The following is a 27,455-nucleotide window of genomic DNA, read 5'->3' on the forward strand; positions in this document are numbered from 1 at the left end:
TCTTGTTCACTCTGTATACCTCTGACTTCCAGTATAACTCCGAGCTCTGCCACATGCAGAACTACTCGGCTGGATGGACAGGAGGAGGAGTACAGGGGCCAGGTTGAAGACTTTGTGACGTGGTGCACTTCGAAACCATCTGCAGCTGAACACCTCCAAGACCAAGGAGATGGTGGTGGACTTCTGAAGGAAAAAGCCACATCTACAACCTGTTTCCACCGTGGGGGGTCGACGTGAAGGAGGTCAGGACCTACAGGTTTCTGGGGCTGCAGTTGCAGAGAGAATCACTCCCATGATTCCCCGCCAGCCTCAATGTCACCTTTTGTTAGTGTTTTGATTGTGAGCCCCCTGGCGGCGGTGCGTTTTTTTTTGTATGTATTATGATAGTTTAGTGTTTACTTACCGCTGAATGAGACATGGGAAGACGTAGTTTCTACGCAATACAAGCTATGAGCTGAGGTCCGCCTCTGGAGAAACGGCGCTGGTGCGTGTGAATCAGGGGCGTGGCGAACAGAGGGGACGGGGTGGGTGTAAACTGGTGTAAACGCAGCACTGAGGGAATGCTACTTTCAGAATCATGCTAGATTTAGAAAATAACCAACCCTGCCTTTATGTGGGCCTAGTAATAAATCTGCCAGAGAAAGACTGAATATAAAAGAGAAAAAAAAAAACACAATGCACGTTTCTTTTAGATAAAACAATTATTTCTTGCAGTAACTAGCTCGGATTTATAGATTTGATTTGAATGAGAATCATTTATTTCGAGTAGAAGAAAATAGCTAAATATTAGAAATCTAAACTGAAATAGTATACTTGAATTATTTTTAAAACTCAAAGTGGAGTTCTGTTGATATCTGACATCCGTGTTGTTATTACTGAAGGAGGTTAAACTACTTAACTTTCCTCTCTCTGCTCTCCATTTTCCCAGCAGTTACTAAAACATGACAATCAGCATCAAACCTGCTTGCTTAACCATTAGGCTGCAAAAAAAAAAAAAAAAAAGCCATCCCAGCCATCAATGCGAGACGTGTGATGTTCTGAAGAAACAGCGGCCTACATTTAAAAAAACCAGAGTGTGTTCTGGCACGACACGGTGCCACTTTTCAAACACTACCACTGGAAATGGGAGTGAAAACAACAATTCATCACCTTCCCTGTGGGATTTGAATAAATCAAGAAAATCAACAGGGCTCCTGCACAGCTAATCAATCAGTTGTATCTGTCCTCCCTGACAACATCATTAGTCCTCCTTTAATATTAAATGCCCCCCCTTGAAATAAAACAAGTTAGAAAAATGTGCAGTGAAAACAACAACTGTTCTCTTTAATGTGAACACAGCGAACACAACAATAAACCCTCTAGGCTACTTATTCTGAGAGAAGTGTAGTGTGTACCTACCTGATTTCCAGAGCAAAGCGAGGTGTGCACTTTGTCTGTGTGTGTTTGTACATACAGTACGTCTGTGCTTCTCAGCTCTCCAATGTCACTGGTCATTGTGTGTGTCTGCTCTCATTATCGTCTTACTTACCCCGTGTGTGTCACCCCTGCTGTTTTCCACAAACACCTGTGTGCCCTCCCAACATATCGACTTCACATTGTGATCTGTGCATGAAATGTATCTCACCATATACTCGGTGCTTCTGTCCCGCTGATTTCAAGAAAGTCGTATTTGTCCTCTAATAAGAAGTCGTTGAAGACGAGAGCGATGGTGTCGCCGGGTTCTGAGAGGATTGACCATGTGCAGTCCAGGTTGTTTTCATACTCTGCGGGGTATCCGGGGCTGGTTATTGAACCTGCAGTGCCTCTTAACGTCCCCCCACACGCTCCCTCCGCTGGAGACACACAGAGAAGGATACAGAGTAGTAACTATCCAACATGCACACGTAGTTTTCATACAATCCATTCATCCGTGTTTATTTGGTATTTCTTTGGAGAATTGTATTTTTGTTTTGTGCTTATTAGATTCACTATTTGAATAGTATCATTTTTATTCTACTTTGCATCAGTCCTCAATTAGTTTCACTGTTTATACTTTTCAAAAGGCGCTCGGTTGGTTTCAATGCAGGGGGGAAATATTCAGCAGGTCAGGGGTTTCTCTCCCAAGTCATTTTAAGCATCAAACACAATTTGCTGCCTTCTGGTGCGCTTTAATGCATCAAATTGTGGTGGAAATTACTTATATTTATTTAAAGAAAACAATTTTAAAAAAAGATTGGTACTTTAGCAGTGACTCAACTTGTCTCCTGTGGCTCTTAGAATTCTGAATTACCAAACAATTGCATAAGGTAAGTATCATTTCACCTGTGCTTGTGGTCAGACTTAAAAAAATAAATGTGTTACATTGTTATTAAATGGAACAATCCTGTTATTCCTAAACTAGTCAACATTTTAGATTTCACCACAATAGAGGGGTAGAGAGAGAGGTGAAGCACACACATACATTAGGTAGGAATTTCACTTTAAAAGAAAAACTGGCTTCAATTGGCAAGAGTTTATGTCTGCAACCTGGAGCCTCTCGTCTCATGCCGTCTCGCCTTTGGCCCTGAAGCCACGCCCCCTGGAGCTTTGTAAGCTTATGTTTAACAAAATAAAACCTTGCGTCCGATCTGCTATGTCTCATTTCTACTTCTTTGTTTTGAACTACAGGCAATCTCACTATTGAATAATCACCAATGTAACACTTTAGATATATTTATGTCCAACAGATTTTACAGAGTATGAGGGGTTTTAGATAGATAGATAAGTAAAATTAATTCTGTTTCAATTTCCATTTTTTATTCAATAAATGTAAATAATAACTATTGTGGACACATTGCAGTAATGAGAGCTTCAGTTAAAAATGTGTTAAAAACAACAATTAAAACTCTAATTTGTAAATAAATTACTATTCAAGAAACATCACAATCATCATCTCAAACATGGTGTTTGTTATATTACTCAATTGTGGACTTATTTTAAAACGATCATGGCCTTAGTATCACAGGGTTTGTAAACGTTACAATTAACTTTAAGACATCATACTGTTAACTACATGGATGTCACGAACAAACAGATTCACTGATCGTTTGGAAAATATTTCTATTGGAAATGCCTGGGCAAGACCGAGGGGTGTGGGGCGAAAGAGCATGAGACGAGAGGACATGAGACGAGAGGACATTAGAGGAGAGGACATTAGAGGAGAGGGCATTAGAGGAGAGGGCATGAGACGAGAGGGCATTAGAGGAGAGGACATGAGACGAGAGGACATGAGACGAGAGGGCATGAGAAGAGAGGACATGAGAGGAGAGGACATGAGACGAGAGGACATGAGACGAGAGGGCATGAGACGAGACGACATTAGAGGAGGGGACATGAGACGAGAGGGCATGAGACGAGAGGACATGAGACGAGAGGACATTAGAGGAGAGGACATGAGACGAGAGGACATGAGACGAGAGGGCATGAGACGAGAGGACATTAGAGGAGAGGACATGAGACGAGAGGGCATTAGAGGAGAGGACATGAGACGAGAGGACATGAGACGAGAGGACATTAGAGGAGAGGACATGAGACGAGAGGGCATTAGAGGAGAGGACATGAGACGAGAGGACATGAAACGAGAGGACATGAGACGAGAGGACATGAGACGAGAGGACATTAGAGGAGAGGACATGAGACGAGAGGACATGAGACGAGAGGACATGAGACGAGAGGGCATTAGAGGAGAGGACATGAGACGAGAGGACATGAGACGAGAGGACATGAGACGAGAGGACATTAGAGGAGAGGACATGAGACGAGAGGGCATTAGAGGAGAGAACATGAGACGAGAGGACATGAGACGAGAGGACATGAGACGAGAGGACATTAGAGGAGAGGACATGAGACGAGAGGGCATTAGAGGAGAGGACATGAGACGAGAGGACATGAGACGAGAGGGCATTAGAGAAGAGGACATGAGACGAGAGGACATGAGACGAGAGGGCATGAGACGAGAGGACATGAGACGAGAGGGCATTTGAGGAGAGGACATGAGACGAGAGGGCATTAGAGAAGAGGACATGAGACGAGAGGACATGAGACGAGAGGGCATTTGAGGAGAGGACATGAGACGAGAGGGCATTAGAGGAGAGGACATGAGACGAGAGGGCATTTGAGGAGAGGACATGAGATGAGAGATCTCTTATTATTCTTATTGTAAGTTTGTCTGATGTGTGTAGAACATGTTTAACTTGCCCAGTTTTATATAAAATTCAAATCAGATGAAGTTTTGATTGACTGATTGATAGCTACGCCTGCTTTTGTGGAAAAGGCTTGACTTCTCTTTCTGTTGCACAGAGTAGCTCCTAGATCGGTTTATTAAAATTAATTAATTAATAAATAAAACTTCTTAAATTCATTTTAATTAAATTATAGCAAATGTGATTTACTATCAGTTTATTATGGTAGTAACATCTTTGGTAAATCTTCAAATACATAGAAAACAAACATTGTAAAGAGGGATACAAATATTGTATTTACACAAAAAAAATCCAACAGATCAATGCTCCTGAACAACCTTAAAATTGTGAAGAGAGTTTTGCAAAGACATTTTTAAATGATACTGAACGTCTTCCAATCTTAGCTGTTCAGCCATCTCTGTCTCTGACGGTGAAACCTGGGACAGATCTGTTCTTGTTTGTAGACTAATGAACCATTAGATGGGCTTTGCTTCAGGATTTTGGGCTCCGTCAGGTTCAGTAATCAATGCAGCGAGGCTTTCTCATCTTCCTGTCGGCCTGTGACCTCACACTGAGGTCATACAATTCTCAGGACCTCAGCAAATGTTTGTTTTTCTGTTTATCTTTACATTTCCTTTTTACATGCTAGACGTGGTTACTGGTTGGTTTCAGGACATGAATCTGTACAAATTACCATAATGTATTTAAAAAAAATATTTTGTGATCTACTTTAAAGAGGACATATTATAACCATTTTCCACCTTTTAAAACAGTCCCCATTGGTCTATGAAACATCTGTGCTGTGCTTTGGTCAAAATAAAACATGAATCAAGTGCCAGAGGAGGTTTGTTCTCGGTGTTGTAAGACTTATGCAGATCACAAACAACTGGATGGGTTTATTTCACATTATTGGTAGACACTCAGGTTACCCAAACATATGATCAAAAACACTGTCAAAGTGGACGATATGTCCCTTTTAAGAACAAGATCAGCTCCAAATGGATGACACCCTTGTGATGCCTAAACAAATTCACTGTCATTTTTTATATACAAAATAGAAAGTTACAAAAATAGAAATAAAATGGCAGAAAAAGGGAGAGGCATATAGGGAAAAAAGGAGACATCTTACCTCTACAAAAAGGCGATGGGAAGTCCCACTGCGCCCCACTGCCGGGAGAGACTATACACGTGAGGATACTGTGTCCTTCCAGTACAAACCCGGACTCACAGCTGTATCGGATCTTGTCCCCCATGTTGTACCGAGAGCCATGAATGACTCCGTTTGGTATGACCCCCGGGGTGCCACATGTGTGGCTGGGCAGGACTGAAACACAGAAGAAAAGAGAGAAAACGTTGTTCAGATTTATTTCATGTCAAAAGTTGAAACAAGAAGTAAAAAATCCCACCCCTCCAAAAAGCAAAAAAAAAAAAACAAGCCAATCAATTGATCAGCAAACGAAGAGAAGTCAAGAAGCCAGTCACAACTCAGAAACAGAACACAGATACTCATTATAAAAGAAAATCTTATGTTTGTTTATGTGTGCGTTGCCTAAGGAGCTAAAACTTCTCATAATATTGCACTAAAAAGCAAAGAAACCAGTATTTCTGTTTTGTGTTTCTTCAACCAGAGGCACTTTTGATTCATATTGAAATATTGACTTCAAGAGGAGAAAAACTAAGCACAAACATATTTTACATTGGTAGTGCTGGGCTACATAAACATCATAAAATAACTTCAAGCTCTTGTGAAAAACGTTTAGTTTCTGTCCATTTTTGGCTACCCCTGAAAACAAATCCTTTATCTCTGTCCTGATTTGTCCTGTAGTTAAATATGTGCTTTAACAGTCAAACATATCATCTGTACCATGAAAAATGTTAAATAGTCTGATTCTGCAATGTGTGGTTAATAACTTTGTCTTACACGTACCCCACAGCAGAGGGTACAACGTTAAAAATGATACAACATAAATATGAACAATAATTAAACACATAATCAATCCTGTCAATCGTGGTATTGTTATCTTCTGTAGGTCAAATACAAGCATCAGTATTGAATGCAGTCAGTTGCAATAGTTAAAAAAGGTATACCAGAAGCTTTAATAACTCATTTGAATTTGAATTGTTTCCAATTCACAAAGCCTGGGGTCCACATTGACCAGTATCCTTTTTTGATTCAAACACAAGACACTTGTTCCCAAATGAAGGGATAAGCGCTCAGTGAAGAAACCACACATCCCAAGTATGCCCTACTGATAAGTTACATAACCGAAGTAGAATCAACAACACAGAATTACAAAGATGTACGTTTGATCTTCTAGTAACCCTCAAAATATGCAAAATTGACCGTTTGGTATTTACATGTTTGGCTAGGATCTTCTCCTCCGACGTGCATCTGTTGTTGTGGGTTCTGAGATGACACAGCTCTGTACTGAGAGCAGCCTCATGCAGCTCATGGTATAACTAGGCCAAAATCAGTGTGTGACTGTAGCCAACACGCCTTAGCTCTTCAGAAGAGGCATCAGCACCGTGGCTGTAGTACAACCTGGAAGAAGTCCACTTTATCTAACCCTGGTGGACGCTGTGTATTTGTATAACTGGAGCATGTTAACTTGCTGGGTGTGTAATGTGGCCATGAAACGTGAATCCAAATGGCTTGGTAATGTGTGTGTGTCGTGTGTGTTTTGAGTGTGTATGTGTGTGTGAGTGTGCGCACTGTGCAGTGAGTCTACACGTAAGAGGGTATTCAGTCTGTCAATCTGTGTGTTTGTGTACGCTGTTCCAATTAAACGCTAGCATGGTAATTAGACAAAGCTTCACCAAGAGACCCTGAGAACTAGGACAGAGAGGAAGAGCGAGAGGAAGAAGAGAAAAGGAGAAGAAGAGAGAGAGACAGGAGAAAGAGGAAAGATAGAAAGAGAGAGAGAGAGGAAGAGGAAAAGGAGAGAGACGGAAACTCCTGTCGGAGAGGTGAACTTATCACAGGGAGCCTTAAACATGTATAATTTACTCTAATTGACTCATTATTTGGTGTGTATGAAGTCGCGCATCAGAGGCGAGTTACTCACACACAGCTGACCGTGCCGTGCTCTGTGCGAAACATGCAGCTTTGCTTTTTGTTTTTAACAAGGCAACACACGACCAACTTCAACCACCCAAAGGAAAGCTGTGACTGAAGGACTGAAAGAAGCAGAGAGGAGAAGGAAAAAGAACGGTGTGCTGTGTGTGACACTCATGCAGGCTGTGCAAAGCCTCAGGTCTGCTCGGCCGGCCCGCTCTTAACAAGTCACCTCTGTGCACAAACATGTTCTCTCATTTAAATGGAAATCTGACAGAATCTGGGGGTATTCAGGGGGGGGATCAAGTGTTCACATGAATTGTCAGTATTCAGCTAATCTCGTACTTAACGAAAGCCCCAATTTTTGAAAGGCCGTTTAAAATTTGACGATAAAGCTTTGTTCTTTTTGCAATCATCCGATGTGAAACAGCACCAGTTTGCTGAGATTAGAGTTTTGTATCACAACACACTCTTTTGCCTCGATGTGAAATCCAGTTGATTCCCTGCAGTAATAATATAGGATACATGTGAGACAGGATGAAGTGAAGGACATTGTAGCCTCAATTTGAGCATATGTGACTGCTGATTTTTCCGTCTTTTGATTGGATTTTATATTGTATTATTATGTGCACACTGTAAGGGTGACCCCATATAGTCGAATACTCTACTATTTGTTCGTCAGAGGCTCAGTCGACTGCAAGTGTCACAGTCGAGCACAAGGATCATTTCTGCTATATGGGGGTGTTTAATAGCCTCTGAATATCACATTATTAATGAAGTTCTAAAAACAACTTGTACTTTGACTCTATCTACAGTGAGTGCATGAAGAACTCACCTCGAAGTATTAAATGATTCAGCCTATCCATGTTTAGAGAATTTCATTGGCTACAAGAAATGTCAGTCATCGGCACAGGGGCGTGCAATTGGCTGTCAGAACAGGAGGAAGCACCTCCATTTAACAAAGGGTCTCATTGGCTGTTTTAGGCTGTTATGAGGTGTCATCAAAAGGTCAGGGGAATAGCCGGGTTTTTGAATAGTTCCGTGGGTCATTATGGATCTAATGTGTTTGGATTCATTTAATTTATTTCACTGGATTTGAATCATGGGGACTTAGTTTTAGTGGAATATCATGATCAGCTGAGTACAGCAAATCTTCAGGTAAGTTAAAAGACCCTGTTTGTTTGTTAGTGCTACAGGCCTTGTACACTGTAGGATTTACAACTGTTTCTGGAATGATGAAATGTTTTTCTGAAAATTGTAGCCATTAAAATAAATCATTAGTCCAATCCCTCTGACAATATCATTGTTATTGTTAAATATATTATGCCTTCATTTTAAAGGAAAGGTTTAAGATTATGGGAGATGCTACTTCCATTCATTATTGCCGAGAGTTGCCGATAGCTGTGAGCTTCAGCTTCCTGTTTACTGCGTGATCCATCTCCTCATTTAACTCGGCCAACAAGCATATTCTCAAAATGTAAAGTTATGTAATAATTACAGGAATAATCAACAGTAGGGTCACCAAAGGCCTCAAATGTTCCTGTTTTTTTGCTAAACTAACTTTAAGCTTTGTTTAAGATGTCAACAATTTCTTTAAAAATTGACTTTTAGTAAGCTGCTGGAATTCATGATATGTCGCCCCTAGTAAAATTTCAGACAAATTCCCCAAAAAGTTTGCTTTAAGCACAATCATAATCAGTTTTGAGTTTTCGGTCACATGAATACAAAGTAATTAATGTTGGCTATACGTGCAGAATGCTGTTCTATATTTGCTTTGTTTTATAATCAGAATTGCTCTGCTGTTGTTTATTTCCTTGGAAAGTTCAAATTAGCCGCTTGAAATTGAATTCAGAAACCTAATGATTCATATAACTTCATAAACTGACTGACCCCATTGTTTTTCATTTCATTTATTCAAACCATTTGCAAAATAAGTTCATTGGGGTTAGTCTACAAAAAAAAGGGCATCATACTTCTGCAGCAAGCAGAGAACAAAACATGGTCAGATGTGTGTTGCAAACTGTTAGTGCTCTTCATGAGCACTAACAGCCCGAGGCCAATGGAGGCTTCTCATTATCTCATTAAAACTGATTTTAGGGAAATAAAATGTTCTAAACACAGAATGACAACGCACGCAATACTTATAAAACTAATAAGGGGCACGATCTTGAATGTGTGTGTGTGTGTGTGTGTGTGTGTGTGTGTGTGTGTGTGTGTGTGTGTGTGTGTGTGTGTGTGTGTGTGTGTGTGTGTGTGTGTGTGTGCGTGTGCATGTGTGTGTGTGTGTGTGTGTGTATGTATGTATGTATGCCTGTGTGTCTACTAGGAGTGACTGATGATGCTCCTCCTGTGTTTTGTCCCCTCCGGCCCTTTACAGCCTTAGGGCAGGTCAGTGTGTTGCTATAGCAACCATAGGCCGGGGCAACATTTTGATATAGCGATACAAAAGTGAGGAACGGCAGAGAGGTGATGGGAGCAAAACGAAGAACTCACAGCAACATCTTCAATGGGAAAAATGAGAGTTAAGATTGTATAGTAGCAGGACGGAGAAAGAGGGGAAGAGCAGCTGAGAGCTCGGGGGAAGAAGGAAGTGCTGCATGAGAGAAGTTTCATTAAAGGCTTTTGTTTAATTATAAATGGATAATCAGCATATTGTACATAGACAATTGTATCCTGTTTTCTGTTTGATCCTTGTTAAAGTTCTCTTCCCCCTTAAGTACATACATTTTCAATATTTCCTGTTTTCCTTTTATTGTCATGCAATCACAACAAGATCCTAAGTAGCAGAGTCCCACTTGAATGCTAACAACGCCATACTTTGTAAAGGGTTTCTGCAAACTGACTATACCTTCACACAGAAGTTGCTCATCAGGGAAACTCTTCAAACTCACTCACTCCAGACATTGTCTATCTCTTTGTGTCGTTTTTAGAAATTAGATCTGTGGCAACCCAGAACACTACATCTCCATCTGCCAGTGTGACACCGGGTCACACAGCTCCTGCTGAAAAGAAGTTCAATATTCCAAGAAGGGTCCTCTGCACTACCGCTGCAATGCTCTCATCCACTGTATAAATACAGTCAAGCATATTAACGAACCCTCCACTAAAAATAGAAAGCAACCAGCTCATTGAATCTGTTGTTGTGGATGCAGTAAAGCAGCTGCTACTGGATGAAATCCAACACCCATAACCTCTCGCTTTCTCCCTGTGGTTCATGCAGTGCTGCAGGTAGAGGTGCACCATGATTCAGTTTTACATTCAATCTTATTTAAAATCATCATAATTACTGGACTCAAGACCCTAAAAGGTTTCCTGCATTAACGTGATAGTAACACTTGCTGGTTGTAACATTTAGCACTTTTTATTTTATTATTGTGGAAAACAAAAATCTTGAAACATTTTGAGAAAACATTAAAGAAAACTCATGCAGCAAACCCCCCTGCGTTTAAAAAAGATAGAGTCTGAAATGTGACTCAAGACTAAGTCAAAATAAAATCAATTCATCAAAGTAAAATTAAATTATTATGTGATTTATGTAAATTTAGCATGTTTTCCTCCTCACATTAGGGTGATGTCGTTTTTTTGAACTGTCATGCTCCGAAAGCAAAGAGATGAGTGTAAAAAATTTAGCTGACTGTAACAAAAACAACAGCAGTGAACTATATCTGTATCCACAGCATGCAACTTGCCACAAGCCAAAGTTGGAACAGATGTTTTGTCGAATCGAGCTCCTCATACCTGGCAAAAATCACTAATTTCTTGTTTGGTTTCCAGGGGGCTGTAAAGTTAAAACCAAGTGGAACCAGAACAAATGTCAGACCGCGTGCACATATTGCCAAACAGGGACTTGGACAGATGTTAGCATTTGAAATTAGTTTGGGAAAACTCGTTTTTTTTTCAGAGTGATTAAAACTTTGGCAGACTTGTTAACTTTTTTTGAAATTGATAGCGTTTTTTTTTTTGTTTTTTTTAAATGTCTTTCAGCCAAATGGAAAATGAGAGTTGGGGAAATTCAAAGTATTGATCAGTATCCTTTAAATCACAAGTCACAGTCATTCATGAATGAAAAAAAGTCAACTTCAGGGCATGCAAAGAATTGATCCTAAGATGCTTTCTACATAGCAACAACTCCAGACGGGTTCCGCTTCATGTTAGCCTTGTATTGCAACATTTCACCAACACAACATAGGTACAGCATATCTGCCAGAGAAGGTTGCGGAAAATTTTACCTGCACCAATTCACCATTTTGAGTCTGAACAAATGCTTCCATCCATATTTCTACTGGGACCTGGGGTTCACTCTGAAAGCACCTCTCAATGGGTTAAGTCAATAATCCATTATCCCCTCTACTCATATCCCGTAGTGTGCATGTATTAACAAATAACAATTGCCATACTCTTTAATCTGTGATTCTTGATGTAGATATGTTTCTGTTGGATTGATGCCAAAGCCCCTGAGCTAAATGGACTCCCCAGCACCCCTAGTACTCCCATGGTGTAAATGTATTAACAGCTTCACTGACATGTAGTACATAATAACTCTAACCAACCAACACTGATGGGACTCTCGGCCAACTACGGCCCAAGGCCAAATCTGAACGTGGGCCCCTCACCACCTGCTGTGCCCGTCTTTTTTTAACGTGTCAACACCTTACACGGCATTTAAAGACATTAAAGCCATATAACACCTTCAGAGTGCACCTTTGGCTTCACCAATTGAGTCAGGATAATGCTCCTTAACAGAGAGGGACCAAAAAGGTTGGCTGCCAGCGGATGCAGTTAGCTTACACACGGAGACAAATTACTTTTCAAATAGCTTTCCAATTGAGATGTGGAGATGACATGGCTGCCAATGACAATTTTCACTAAATTTGATTCATTTTGAAGAAGCCCATTTAGAGTGGGTTAAATAGTCTATAAATGTCTATGAACAGTTATACTTAAAGGCTAATGTTCTAATCTAGACAATGTAAATAATGTTCACTTCTCCAGTAAATAAAACTAGATATATTTGTAGTCTGCTCAGCTCATAGACCATTTTGCTCAGCTCTTAGCCAGATATACTCTTGCAAGATAACATTTCACACAGTTGACCATAATCAAAGTTTCAGTGAGTTCAGAGGGACATTGTGCTTATTGCTGCTTGTGTATTACAGAATATGTCCTGTTATGGCATGGAGGGAGGCAAATAAGGACGAAGGTCATAGTAGAAAATAAGAAAAGTTTTGACCTTGTCTTTAGTTTTTTCTCTCTTAAGACGCTTCTCAGTCAACAAAGTTTATTTATAGGCTGAAAAAAGTTTAACCCCCCACCACTGTTATTTCATCATGGGTTATAAATGAGATGCATGAACTGTAAACAAAGGGCTTAACTGCATCCATGTTGCAATGATTACCCATTTTAGATACAGGCTTATAGGTTTCATCAGAACTATTTAGAAGGCGTCCATTTTTAGGAATTGGCTACAGCCCTGCAGCCAATCAGAATGAAGTATTCACCCAGACCATGGCATATTGGACATTAGTCACTGGTAAGATCTTAAACTAATAAATGCTAGCAACTCCAGTGTTGTGAGTCAGAATAATCAGTATTGTTTTTGCTCTAGTGGTGATTGAACTTTTGTGCACATGCAAAAGTGCTTAAAACTATAGGACACCTATGATGAATCACAAACAGACACTGTGTAGGTATGGTTCATTCAGATCATATTCAAATTAGCCGGCACTGAATGCCCTGATGATACTGTACAGATCAGAGCTAGCGTTCCTGTATTTATTGCTTTGGGGCAGAGAGCTGTTTATGATCTCCAATAGCGACTGCACTGTCCAAGATAATGAGAACAACATATCAGAACTCTGCCTGACAATTCTGGTTGTCGGATATTCCTTTTCAGTGTGCCAACTAGTGATGTCTCCAGCATTAATTCCCAACGATCACTTGTGAAGGAGGGCAATCAGAGTACAGACTTTACTTTGTTCTACAGCACTGTGACGACCAAAATAGAAACCACAGCCTAATGAACCAGGGCTTGTAGAATCACAAGTTACGTATGCATTAGAACCTTGGTTAATACTAAAAACTGCAATAAAAAAACAATGTCTGTCTACATACAGTTCTGCAGTCTGCAGTCCAAGCTGAGAATGAAACTATATTTAACTGAAAAAAAAATAATCTCAGGACCTTAAAAGTAACATTTCTGTTCTGCTCCCCCCGAGTAAACATATTAAAATGTATTAACAACGCCTTCTCTATGTTCCCCTGGTGAAAATATATTAGCAGGGCAAGTGACATTTCCAGCAGTGCTTCTAATCAATCACCTGCAAAACAGAGTAATCACTGTTGCAGCCACACTCTGTTAAACACCAGCTCTCCCCGGCCTTTCAGCACGACTATGGAAGCAAAAAATATATGTTGCTAATAGAAAACATCCCAATACTATTATGGCCAACGCTGGAAAGACCAACAGCCACAGAGACATCAGATATTTACCAACAGACATTGGGGTAGAAACATAGGCCAGCTGTAATACAGTAGTGATTTTAAAAGAAATAATACAATTCAAATGTATTTCTGTTTTTGCTTTATCTTTTAAGTTCTGCAATCAGATTATTACAACATGAAATTGAAAAACAAAACAAACACAATATAATTCTGTGTATTCAGAAACCAAAAAAAATCTGAATAGACAAAAAATAATCAACAGACACAAACATAACAATAAAATCTTTCATCACATAATGCATCAGTGAATTTACAGAACACTTGTGAAAGCTGTGTGGGACAAAAAACAACCAAAAGACAAAACTCCAGCTAGCTAGCAGACGACGCCTGCCAGAACGAGCCTGAGGCACACAGCATGAAGCTTACTTTCATGCTTTTTGCAAGGTTACCTACAAAATGAATGCATCTTCTTCCTTATTTGATGCCATAATGACTCCACCATGTTAGCAGTTAGCATGCATATTGCTGGATTTAGTAGTCTGTGAATTGGTGCCACCATCCTAATCCACTTTGTCTTGTAACACGGTCCGCACTAGATGTTGCGTTTCACCAAAAGGTTTGTCGTAGTTTTCACCTGACACTGCTAGACTCAGTCTGTCAGTATATGGCATTATGCTGCTCGTGCTATTGGATTTGCAAAGAGCTATTATAACGAGGTATTGCTTTGGGAAGGTTTTAAGTCATATCATACATACGTACAAGATTCTTACAGAGGTACATACAAGCTAAAATATCACTTCACAGCCTCTCAATTGATCAGCAACTGAAAATCCCCCCCAACAAAAAAATCAGTGAGGTAAATCTGACCATTTCATGTAAAATTAATGTCTTTGATAACCCACTAGCTACAGTACCACTAGACAACAGCTAATGTTAGCATTCTGCTACCAATTACTAATTTACTAATTACTAATTGAATTATGGATTGGCTAAATGTAAATATCAGTGTTTGTTGGTGTAAAATAAAAAATAGGAGAGGTGTAAATTCTTACCTCTGTAAAGAAAACTTTGAAGTAACATCAAGCTACATCAATACTGTAACTACTCCTACCTGTGTATCTGAAGTGGTGAAATGCCAGTTAAGTTTCTTAAAGTGTTATTAAATCATAGACTCCAAAAAATAGCTTACAGTGTTCCATGTAAGAGCATGACTTATACTGGTTTATCATTTTGCTACAGAAAAGTCAAACCAGAGTTCAAGTCTCTCCATGACATTCTTTTAGACACTGAGAGCTGTTAGTTACCAAGTAATGATTCTCATCCTTTTCAGACCCGAAGTGTAGAAGTTTATCTGCCAGCAATAACAAATCATTACTTCAGGACAGAACCTGTTAAATTGGAGCTTGAGGCTTTTAAAAGTTTCTCCTCACTTCAATCCTTTTCTTCTATCTCTAGAGGAGTGCCGCCACCTGTCTTGATCCTTCATTTTTCTCAAATCAAGAGCCGAGGTGAGATCTGCATGTTCAGTCACAATCAAAGCTTATTGCTATTCACTTTTGGGATTGGCATAGCCTTGATAGCTCCATTCTAATTATTGTGCTCCATCTTCAAGAGGCTAGCTCCTTTAAGGTGATTCAACATTTGGAGAAGGCAAAGAGGGCGAGCAAAGAAGGGAAGATAGACGAAAATTCTGTAATGGCAGACATCTTTTTGCTGGAGGAGATGATGTGCTGTGTCAAAAAGTTGCTTTTTTGGCATCGTTAGTTGAATATATCTGTCAGCTACTACTCTTTACGTGCCATTTTGAAACTGTAGATGAATGATGGGTAAGGATTAGAGTTGTTGTCGGACCACTACTCCAAGAATGAACTCAAAATAAACTGCACTCCTTAAAATCTGCAGACTTTGGAGAGCTTGAATTTGGTTCTGATGGGGATTAGCATAAATGCTAATTAACAAGGCTGGTTATATGATCATGTCTATGGTTTTAGAACTCAGTCTAGCAGCAAAATTTAAGGAGACTTAAGAGCTATGCTGTGCTAAGCACGGTCCTGCTCAGAAAAACACACAGGACAGAGAAAAAAAGCCTGGCGGGGATAATAGTGAGTGCCACTTAACGTTTGAGAGGTCAAAAAATGAAAAGTGAACAAGCCTTTTAATATGGGGCTCAGGATAAAGATTTAGATCAATAATAGTTAAAATTTCTCAGTGGTGGGTAGCAGTAGGGTGCCAAGGGCTGCCAGAAGTGGGCCATAAGCACATTCAGGGCCTATCATTACCACTTTAGTGTTGTTGCAATTAGGCTGTAAAAATGAACCGACATCCAGCTGCTGCTATTTGTGCAGACAGAACATCTTAGGTAAGATAAAGGTTAACAACCCTTCACACTTATTTTGGGTTAATTCTGTTTGATTCAAATGTACAAAAACTGAACAATAGCTCCTGGACTTAAAGAGCCAGAAATCATTCATTCAAATGTAAAATTAGGATTAAAAAAGATGTCAAAGAAACAGTGGGTGCAGGACTAGAAATAATCAGATGTAGCTGGTGGTTGAGTAGATGACACCCAGTGAGTAAACTCTGACTGATCGACTTGTAGTCGACCTTTGAGTCATCCCAGTTCATGCATGGAAGATCTTGCTGAACACTGGCGGTTTAACTTTTCACCTTGCAGCAGTGATTTAGAAGTCTATTCCTTGGTGTGTCAGTACACCATGACAACCTGTGTTGCACCTGAACGTGCACCCATTGAACGCACTCAACTACTGGTGAACGGTGAACTGAACAAGTCAACCTGCAACTCATAAACGAGAGCGTGACTGTAGCTCATTCTGGAGACAGTGAACAACTGCTCATGTTCCATGATGGCACCGAAATATGGGAGACACCCAGGAAAAATGGGAATGTTGAATGCTCTCTAAATCCTTCAGCACTAAGTTGTTTTCTGCATCTGTATGTTTATGAAGCAGCTATGCTAATGTGAATAAGATTGTTTTCTTAAAAAGCCCAACACCCAAAACATGTGAACCAACTGAAACCACCTTTGAATAGGGCAAACAGCCAGTTACATGAAGAGTGATTCAAACGCACATTTTGTTCATGTGTAAATATTATATTTTACACTTGAGCACACCCCTTTTTTGTCATTTCCTGTATAGATTTGATCCTTATGATATTCATAAAACCAAGAAATGTTTTTTGGTTTGTAGTTTATGGCTGTGGATCAAACCTGTGAATGAATGATGAGTACAATAAAGAATGGCGGCACTCTACAGGAAGTTCTATTGAAAAAAAAAAAGAAGAAACATGAAGTTCACTTTTTGAAATGAGAACTTAGCGTAAAATCAAAAATTGTGAACTATGAATGTGAAGTAGTTCAATGTGAGTGAAGTGATCTTTGAAATAGCTCTTGTAAAGCTCTTTGATTCCACATTGTTGTTTTTATTTGTACCAGCACTGAGCACTTAAATCCAAGCACTACGCAGGAAACACTACACGTGTCTTCCTAAAGCCTCAGAGCTGTTCCTGCACCTCAGCCAACTTGATGTCTTTCCAAAAGAGATTTGAGAAACAGTATATTTCCTCAGAGCTCTTTTAATGGCATGTGCAACAATAATAACACAATGACACTTTTGAGAAATGTGCTCCGGGGCCAGTGGTTGCTATGGAAACAGTGACCAAGCCAGAGGCTACAGAGTACTGCGGGGGACAAACAGAGGAAACATCAGTCATCCTCTGAATAACACAACACTGAACACATCCACAGTCATTTGCTGTTAAAAGGGACATCTGCGCTGAAGAAGAATTCACACATGTAAGTCTTTTGATCTGGAATGGCTCAGCCTGGATCTATAAATACATGCAAGTAGCTTCCAGTAAGATAATGGAGAGTCCCAAGACTTTAATCTGTGACACATCAGGAACACAGGCTTTATTTTGAAGATCCAAAACATTATTTTACTATAGTACAGCACAGTAGTGTTTTTAAAGCACTTCAACAACAGTAATGGCTCACGGCTTTACTTTCTCTGTATGTTTCCTAATGACATTTTAAAATTTATTTTCTTTTTTTGGTTTCACATGAAAGGCATGTTCCTACTTCCAGGCTCAGTGTCTAAACTGTTCATAAAAAGGCTGATAATGGGACACCCTGCAGCTTCGTTGTACGGTTGCAAAAGTCTTGCATACTTTTTGGGGAACTTGAAGTCAAGAGAAAATAAAATTACACTCACAAAGTAATGTATTATATAAAAAAAAGTTTTTTGTCCACAAAAAAAAAAAAACAGCTTCATGCTTGAGCTCCTGACTTATTTATACTGTACTTGAGGCCTTGATCTATCTAGTTTATATGAAGGCAACCAGTGAAGCTGCAGTTTACTTGTGCTTCCCACTGAGCAAAGCATTACCAAAATGAAAAAGTAGTAAGTGCATCACAAAAGTGACATAAAGAAAACACAAAGTCAGCAAAGAAGATGTCAGTCCATCCGTCTGTCTTTCTGCTCGGTTGCTTATTTTTCTATCCATGTTTTGCTTCAAGCTCCACAAAGATTTGAACACCTCACTGTGACAGACAGACTGGAGGGGGGAAAGGGGGTAAGGGGGGGCAGCATCTCATTCGGCTCAAAAATTGTCAGAATCTCCAAAACCAAAGTGTACCAGCCCTCTGCTGCCCCTCTTCCTTCCTCTACGAAGAGCACTGCCAAAACATCCTATTCCATCTTTTTCCTTCCTGTCATCATTGCTGTGACAACCCTGACCTGGCTTCAAATAGTAAGACTACCCTGGCCTGAGGTGGTTGTGTGTCAGAGGGTGCAAAAACACACAGTAAATAATGTCAGGCCTTATCAATACAACCATTCGAAATCCGTGCCCAAATACAAATAAAGCTCATTTTGGGTTTTTTTCAAACTATGAAAGTGTAACTTGGAGTGGGATATGTGCATGCATGCATAATTGAATCAATTCAATGAATAGGTCACAGATCATACGTGCCTGGCACATTAAAGTGGATTGGAAAGCACATCTTCTCCCAACATGCTGTAAATTTCAGACATTTATATATCGGACGACTAGAAAGCAATACAAGAGAAAACAACTGAAGGCAAGAGAAACAGAAGCGTTGATTGTTCCAATGTTTAAACAGACATTTATCATCGCTGTCCCTGTTGCTTGTTGCACCAATCTCTCTATCGCTCGCTCTTGCTCTCTCTCTTACACACATTGACACACACACACACACACACACACACACACACATGCACACCTTCACACACACAAACACATGCACACACACACACACACACACACACACACATGCACACCTTCACACACACAAACACATGCACACACACGGTCTAATGCATCTTCATTTAGTCCCGCTGTCCGCTGAGCACATTTACATCTGTCAACTTGCTATACAAAATGGATGGATGGGCTTGTGTGTGTGTGTCTGTGTGTGTGTGTGTGTGTGTGTCTGTCTTAATGCCGTATGTATGTGGAAAACAATTTGGGTTTGTGTATCCATTTTTTGTTTACCTTTAAAGGACTGGAGTTTGTCTTTAAGTGTTCATATATTAAAATGAGTGGATGCATATTTACGTTTGTTCCAGCCTATGCACCAGGGTGTGTGTGTGTGTGTGTGTGTGTGTGTGTATGTGTGTGTGTGTGTGTGTGTGTGTGTGTGTGTGTGTGTGTGTGTGTGTGTGTGTGTGTGTGTGTATGTGTATGTGTATGTGTGTGTGTGTGTATGTGTGTGTGTGTGTGTGTGTGTGTGTGTGTGTGTGAGAGAGAGAGAATGTGTTGTTATTTGTGTGTAGGCGTGTGCATGTGTGCAAAACAGTCAATTTCCTTGGTGGGTGACAGTTCATGGTCCTCTGGGTAGCCCAGAATCGTGGGTAAACTCGATGTCACAACTATTCCCATACATCATCAGACTGACACACACACACACACTCACACACACAAACTCACACACTCACACACACAGGCACAAACACAATATAATCCTTGATTGCCATTCTTTAAGTGTAAGAGGATGCAGCATAGCTCGGGAGGAAAAACCAATAGGCAGTATAAATGTATAAATAAGACGTTATGTGTCTGTAAATTGCAGCATCTTTCTTTCACTTGCAGTTATCGCACTGTTTAAAGTAATGTGCTGCCGGCTCAAAGACGGAAAGATGTGATATTTTATCTTTTTGCCCAACAAAGACGCGTTATGAAAGAGGATAGCTGCCTCTCAGTACACAGGGCTTTGCATAAAAAGGACTTCTAAAACTGCATGAAAAAAAGTCTATTGTTTCTATACTATCTACCAGATGACGTCGAGGAAATGTATCTGTCAGGCAGCTCTGCGGATTCACTAAAGCTTCCTCTGATTCACAGAATTGGGTTGTAATGGAGCAGTAGATGCAATGGGATAATGGTTGGAAATTCTCTTTATTCCTCATTCTTTGCCCGCATTTGAACCACAGAGTTTTCCCAGTAAAATGTCTGGGGAACACAAAAACTTTGTTCAGGTCATTTGAGCTTGTGAGGTTGTAATATCTGCATCAGTCAGTACGTTTACAAGCACAGTTAAGTCGAGTTCAGTTAAAGCTTGATTAGGACTATTAATTGGACTACTGTCATTAATTGTCCTTGTATACAAGCACCGGTGGAGAATCGATTCATTGATAGAAGTATGTCCAACCCTGCTATGGTAGGTGGCGGTATGTGCCCTTTTAGCTAGTTACCATCGGACGTTCCTCTGGTTCATCTATGAGTCATGCAAATTATTAGACAAACATGTGAGGAAGCAGCAAACTGGTTGTATGTCAGTGAAAACATGGACAACTTAGCAGACTCTGTACATTTTGTACATACTCTACCTTTGGTGCATATGAGATGCACGCTATCTCTCCTGCTTATGGTGAAATCTGAAGGCAGACCACAACTCTTTTGACTTCTGGGTGAAGGTGTGATGTGGGACCATTCTGGGTCCTATGGAGCTGTATACATGCAAGAGTGAATCGATCCTCGACAGCATTATCTAGGTGTGTTAACTGACTTTAAAAATTGGATTTAGTACAATTTCAGTCAGACTGATATGTTTAAATATGTTTTTTTAAATTCCATTTTCTAGTTGGGCTAATACACAAAATGGTATCATGTGCTGAGGGAATCTGCACAAATTACCTAGATAAAATAATGCAGAGTGATGATACATTTTACTCAGTTAATTATCTTCTTTTGTCTGCATGTACTCTTTTAAAAGGTATATTACAGTGCTTAACACAGAAAACTGTCCATATTACTTATTTTTCAGATGGTGCTCGTGTGTGTTCCAAACCAATGTATTTGGTTATATATGGAATGACTTGGCAGGGAAACACAAGCTTGCATTTTTGCCTAAAAAAAAACAACAGACTGGGGGCCAAGTACACGACCTGGGCAGAGATTCAGAAATGATTCCTGTCCAACACCTTTTAAGAGGTAATACAGCATGTTTAGTGGGTACATGGACAACACTCCCAAGCAGAACACGTCCTAAGACACGGGGTATTAAAATTAAATATCTGTTGTTGTGGTGCTGGTTAAAAGGAGAACTGGATCTTTGATTCTTGTTCAGGTAAAATCTCCCCTGCCTGCATAGAGACCTATTAAGGTCTCTATGCAGAAAATAACTTGTAAAAGAGTGATGACGATAGCAAGTAACATATCTGTCACCGTCCACCTGAAACTCATGTACTACTTTATATAGTTCATGGTCGTCAATGTTGAACTGAGATGAATTCATAACCTGATAAAAAATGTTCATAGTACGTTTATTGGACAATTTGGGCTCTGTACACCAAGTAATCTAAGTCTGTCTGATGAAAGACTAAAAAGAAGAAAAACATGCCCCCATGTTGTAGCAGCTCTATAAATGTGTTTTTAAAGTCTTACCGTTCCCTCTACATGTGCAGCACGATGGTGCAGAGGGAAACACTGCCACATCAAGAAGGTTCCTGGTTTTGGATTCCTCTCTGTGTGGTGTTTGCATGTTCTCCTCATGAATGCTTTGGTTCTCTCCTTGTACGTTAGGTTCCTCTCACAGTCCAAAGACAAGCTTTAAAAGCTAAATGGGCTCATTAGGCTAATTGGAGACTCTAAATTGCCTGTGTGATTATGAGCATGAAAGGTTTATTTTTCCCAAGTCTCCGTGTCAGTTATTGACTGGTCGTTTGTTCTCATCCCACGACCCTCTGCATGGTAAGTTTTATAGATAATGGCTGGACGTGCGGATGACGACTCGACTAACATCTCTTGATCGTGCCTCTCAAATGAAAGCTAACGACAAATGATGCATGCTTCAGGCTTCTTTGTCCATCAGTACTGAATCTGCTTACACAGAGGAATAAAACCTGCATGGTGAGACATAATTGAGATAACGCTGCTTCCTCAAGTTAAATCACTTATGTCAGGACCTCCAAACTCACAGGTACCCCCGTGATCCAGTTTGACATCAAACCGACGGTGGAGGTGGGCAGCCTTTTTTTATGCTGACAGCAACATTTTTGAGCCGTTTGGTCTACCACACGGCTCAAAAATGTTGCTGTCTTTGGATATTGGCGTCTGCGCTCTTGGGATGAATATCTGATCCTCCACAGCAGACAACCTGTTTAAGACCCAACCAGTGTTTCTGCTACATCCATTCACATGCCGTCCCTGAATGTTCAGCTTCACTGCAACCCCCCGTGTACAATATTGCTTTATTTATCACTATTTTCCAGCAGTCATTCTGTCACTCAAGCAACACTGTCACAGCAGGCGATCCATTGTTTTCTGTTCTGCTCTGCTGAAAGCGGCTGCTGATACTAACTCAACACGTCCTGCGTGAGCTCTGCAGTAAATGTGAAAGCAGCGGTAGGCCTTGTGAACCTCCGCAGAAAGTGTTGACAATGCCATTGAGGTTAGCTAATGTGGGGAAGTCTGTTTAAAAAAAAAAAACTCCAAGGACAAAAAAGAACACAAAAAAACAAAGCATCAAGGACTTAAGTTTCTTTTGGTGAACCACGATACATTTGTAAGAAAAAAAGGAAAGAAGAAAACTTCTTCCATCAGAGTTATGAATATGAGTATCTGTTTTACATTTTCAAATAGAAATGGGAAAAATGGCTTCACACAAAGATGGATGAGTAACTGCAGGAACTTTTTCTTTATAGAGCCCAATACTCCAAGAGGGGATTTAATATTTACATATGGATGACGTTGAAAACTTTTCATTTCTGATACAGCAGAGAAAAAGTGCACATACAATGATTTTTTCCTTTCACTTTTCAAATTCTCTCAATTCATCCAAAAAGGTTCAAAGAAATGTTGACATCTCTTGTTGCTAAAGTTAAATGTTAACTCATAAAAAGCAATTTTAATTGTAACCAGAGCTTTTAATTAATTGTAACCAGAGCTTTGATTGCCTCCCTGTTTCGATGATCAGGCAGCTTAGAAAAAGCTGTTGAGGAGCCAGTGCATGAATGTAGATAGTGAGCCAGGTGGTACTACTTCATAGGTGTCAAGTTCTTAGGAGTTTATTAACACCCTTCAGCCAATTTCATTCAAGTATTCACAGTACAGACTATTTAAAAGCTTGCTGTAACCAACATGGTCTCCAACAATGGCTGATCACAATAGTTTTTATTTCATTTTCTTGACATAGGAAACACAAAAAAAATATTGGAAAATACTTTCTATATTCAGAAGGATATAAAAAGGTCTTGTGGTCATGCAAACATGCAAAACAACTTGTTCGATTGAAGCCTGGATATGTGGGCCATGTAGTTACACCATTTAGAGACAGAACAAGGACAATGCCTGAGGAAAGAGAGGAGAGCGAGGACAGTGTGGTGAAAGGTGAAAAAATAAATTGCATGTCGGGTGATTCAGCATTTTGAATTCAGGTGATGTACAGGTGACAAGTACAGCTACTGTGGTAAATATGCTGAACATCAAAAAGACTTCATAACTGTCATTTGTTATGTACACTTACCGGCACGTGCAGACAAAAAAAAGGGGCTTGAGCACCTGCCGTTTTGTCCTCAAAAAATTAATTTAAATTCATTAATCAGTTAAATAATTATTTTCTTGTTTGTGCACAAACAAATAGTTAGTTAACAAAGAATATCAGGTCAGGAGGCTATGAGTTCCAGGAAAGCGGGATGCCCTCTCTCATCCGTCCTCCTCCTGCCTCAGCTGCAAGTGCACATGCCAACTCGAGAGCGTGCATTTGGGCCCCTGCCCTTTCTACGTCCCTGCACACATTTTTGGTAACAGATTACTTGTGATATCATCCCAAAGTGTTGAACCATCTTCTGAGGTCTGATTGTTAAATATCAGATTTGGTGATATCAAATCCCAGCTAGATCATTTTGATGAACGACTTAGGCCCTGATGATTTGCGATTTCTCCTCAGACGACAAATGATGATGTAAATGCTGGTGTAAAGCCCAATAATCTTGTTAAGGGGGTGTCACGCCCTGTTTGTCAAGGGCAGATGTCTTGCAGGTTTTTGTTCCCTGAAAGTTAATGAGCCGTTCATTCTATCTGAGTCAAATTGTGGCTCATTAACCAACTTGGAGTAACAAACACCTGAAGGACAACAGGACTCCAGTTTGACTCTTTTTAACAACCATGTCTCCTCAGAATACAGTTCTGTTTGTTTTCATGCACATATTTAGTGCTTTAAACTTCAGAATCATGAAACGACAGATAAAGGAGGCTTTACGTACACCTGTAGAATCTGAGTTATTTTCCATATTCTTAAGGGCTCACATAATCCATACAAACTGATTACAACATGGACATACAGAGCGGGATTGTTCTGGCACAACTTCACCAACTACCAAGGTGCATGAAGAGGGAAAGGCTAGAAGAGGTCAAAATGCTCCAGCTACACTCGTAGTATGAAAGATCAACTTTATTAACAAATGATCTCCATTCTACAAGTTTTGTTGGAGCTTTTTGACCCCTTAAATATGGACATTACCGTAATGTTAGAAAAGAAAGACACATGAACACATGAAGTTTCATGAACTCTGTTTGATAATGTTAGTGTATGATGTTCATGGTGTTGTGGAGGTGTTGATCTGCTGTTGTGGTACAGTTGATTTTATAGTGTAGATGACTCAGCTTTTTAATGGATTAATATTGTATGGTTTATGCCATATGGAGGAACTTGAGGCTGCTGTATCTGTTCTATATTGTATTGTATTTATGTCTAATATGATTTTTAATTTCTCTGTGGATGAATGTAATGCTGGTGTATAGTGGTAATGTATTGCTGTGTCTATGTTTTGAGTGTATATTTGATTTCTTTACAGAGAAGTTGTCTCTGTCTCCTGCCCAGGGACTACAGATGTAGATTAGCTCATAGCTAACTCTGGCACAGCTAAGTGGTTGTATACTGACCCTGTCAAAATAAACAAAGAAATTAAGAAATGTGCCTGATGAAAAGAAGTGAGACTTTAACATGTAACACCCACAGGCACAGCCGGACAACTGAAGTGCCGTGGCAAAGGAATTCCGGCGGTAATTTTACAGATGCACTCACGACAGCGCAGGATAATACGATGTATGTGGTATAAAACCATTTCAAATCAGAATAACAAACAAACAGACGGTCATTGGGTCTGAACCATCAAAACGGAGTGTTTTATTCTTGCCGGAGTTGAGACACAGCGCAGCGGAGCCAGAAAAAAACTGACACAAGTAACGGAGCGGAGACAGACAAGCATCTGGTGGAATTTGTCCGTTATTCTGACTTTAAGTAAAGTGAACGTTTTATATTCACAATGTGGAACATTAAAGTTTGTATTTGAGCTGCCTGCCATGACAGACAGCCTTCTGGTTTACCTGTTAAATTATACATACTGAAAGTAGTTCTGCTGTTGCTGAGCACCCTGCGGGATTCTTTGAAGGACCTGCTTCAAAAATGCTTTGCTTTCAAATCAAATGACTTGGCAGGTAAACATAAGCTTGCATTATTTTTTTTATCTCAAATAAAACAACAAACCAGGGGCCAAGAACACGACCTGGCCAGAGATTCGGGCATGATTCCTGTCCAACACCTCTTAAGAGGTAATACAGAAGGTCATGTGGGTAGATGGGCATCACTCCCAGTTACAAGTGCAACACGTCCTAATACACGGGGTATGAAATGAAATAACTGTTGTTGTGGTGCTGGTAAAAAGGAAACAACTCGATCTTTGACTCAGGTCTGTTCTACAGCACAAAAGCAGGAAAGGTACTTTGAAGTCACTGGCAGAACAGCTGCTTGACTGTAACTGTATGTGTGTGTGTGTATGTGTGTGTATGTGTGTGTGCTCATAGTTTATCCCCAGCTTCCCTGTTCTTACGGCCCACCTGTCCATGTGTGTGTGTGTGTGTGCTCCTCTGAAGGTGTTAACCATAAAAACACAATGTAAGCCTGTTAAACCTCCCCATATTTCAACTCTAACACTCTCATCCCAGCTCAATTTGTGCCTTTCAATTGTTGTGTGTGGGAGAGAGATAAAGTGAAAGATAGATATTTCATGTAGACTTGTGTACACCATTGTGTGTGTCGGTGTGTGTGTGTGTGTGTGTGTGTGTGTGTGTGTGTTTGCATATTTGAATCAGTGTAGGATTGTGGGCGTTTCATGTATTCTGGATCAATATATGTTGTGTTTGGGGAAATGAACAGCCCCTTCAGGGATTTCTGTATAGCGGAACACACAATCAGACACACAAATTCACACAGACATAGACACACACACTCATGCACTAAGCCCTCTGTGCTTAAGTGCCCCGTATCTGCAACATACTTACAAGATAAATGGAGGACTGTGGTGAGGAGTGTGCAGTTCTTTGTAAAAATCTGTGTGTGTGCATATGTGTGCCTGAGATAAGCTCACAGCCTCTACAGTGTGTGTGTGTGTGTGTGTGTGTGTGTGTGTGTGTGTGTGTGTGTGTGTGTGTGTGTGTGAGTGTTTCAGATGCACACCAGTACCTACAGTATATAACACACTCCGGTATTTCAAGGGCAATAAAGCACCACACCACATTTTGAGTTTTAAAAGCGACTCAAGAGGTTGTTGTGGGATAAGATTGCAATAACAAAAACAACTAATGTACGGGGGAAAAAACCAATGGACCAAAAAGCAGGATGTGTTCTATTCACTGCAAAAACACTCAAGAAAGTTTTATTCACATTTCACCTTTCATTAAAGTTGTTTGGATAAGACACCATGTACTCCATTCCCTCGTCAGACACATGTGCGTCACCTGAAACCACTCAAGGTTGTTTCTTTTATGTTTCCCATCATGAGAGTTGTGATGGACATTCACAACACATATGGCTCTCAAGATTTCCTTTCAGCCTTCCAAAAAAAAAAAAAAAAACATGTTTCCTCTTGTTAATGCACACCTCGTCCAAAGCGTCTCTCCTCAGGTGCCCTAGCTAATCATTAAGAAGCTTGAACACAGCCGCACTGATTAATCATACACTTAATACACGTTCCACAAGCATTGTGGTGGAAGATAAAAGCCCTGACAGGATCTATATTTAATAGATAAAATAGCCATGGATCATAAACTTAATTACAGAGTATGCAAGTGCATGGATAAGAACACCGGCCGTGCTGTGTAATTACAGGAGAAGGTGGGAAATGAAGCCTAAGGGTGGCTCTCTATAATATGACTGAAGTGAACAAAAAACAACATGAACGAGATGCAGAAGTAACTTTACTCCATAGGTGTTTCTAACT

At 40.1% G+C, this 27,455-nt stretch overlaps 1 protein-coding gene across 1 annotated transcript in view; it reads right to left on the bottom strand.

Annotated features, from left to right (window-relative positions):
• LOC132977394 (CUB and sushi domain-containing protein 1-like) overlaps nt 1–27,455 on the bottom strand; it is a 455,723-nt gene that overhangs the window by 223,184 nt on the left and 205,084 nt on the right. Inside the window, exons 4-5 of the mRNA XM_061041929.1 lie at nt 5,329–5,523; nt 1,625–1,832 (exon numbers count right to left, since the gene is read on the bottom strand). Coding sequence (XP_060897912.1) covers nt 1,625–1,832; nt 5,329–5,523 — 403 coding nt within the window. The remainder of the gene's footprint in view (nt 1–1,624; nt 1,833–5,328; nt 5,524–27,455) is intronic.

The sequence above is a fragment of the Labrus mixtus genome, chromosome 1 (genome assembly GCF_963584025.1).
Source record: "Labrus mixtus chromosome 1, fLabMix1.1, whole genome shotgun sequence".
NCBI classification, from domain to species: domain Eukaryota; kingdom Metazoa; phylum Chordata; class Actinopteri; order Labriformes; family Labridae; genus Labrus; species Labrus mixtus.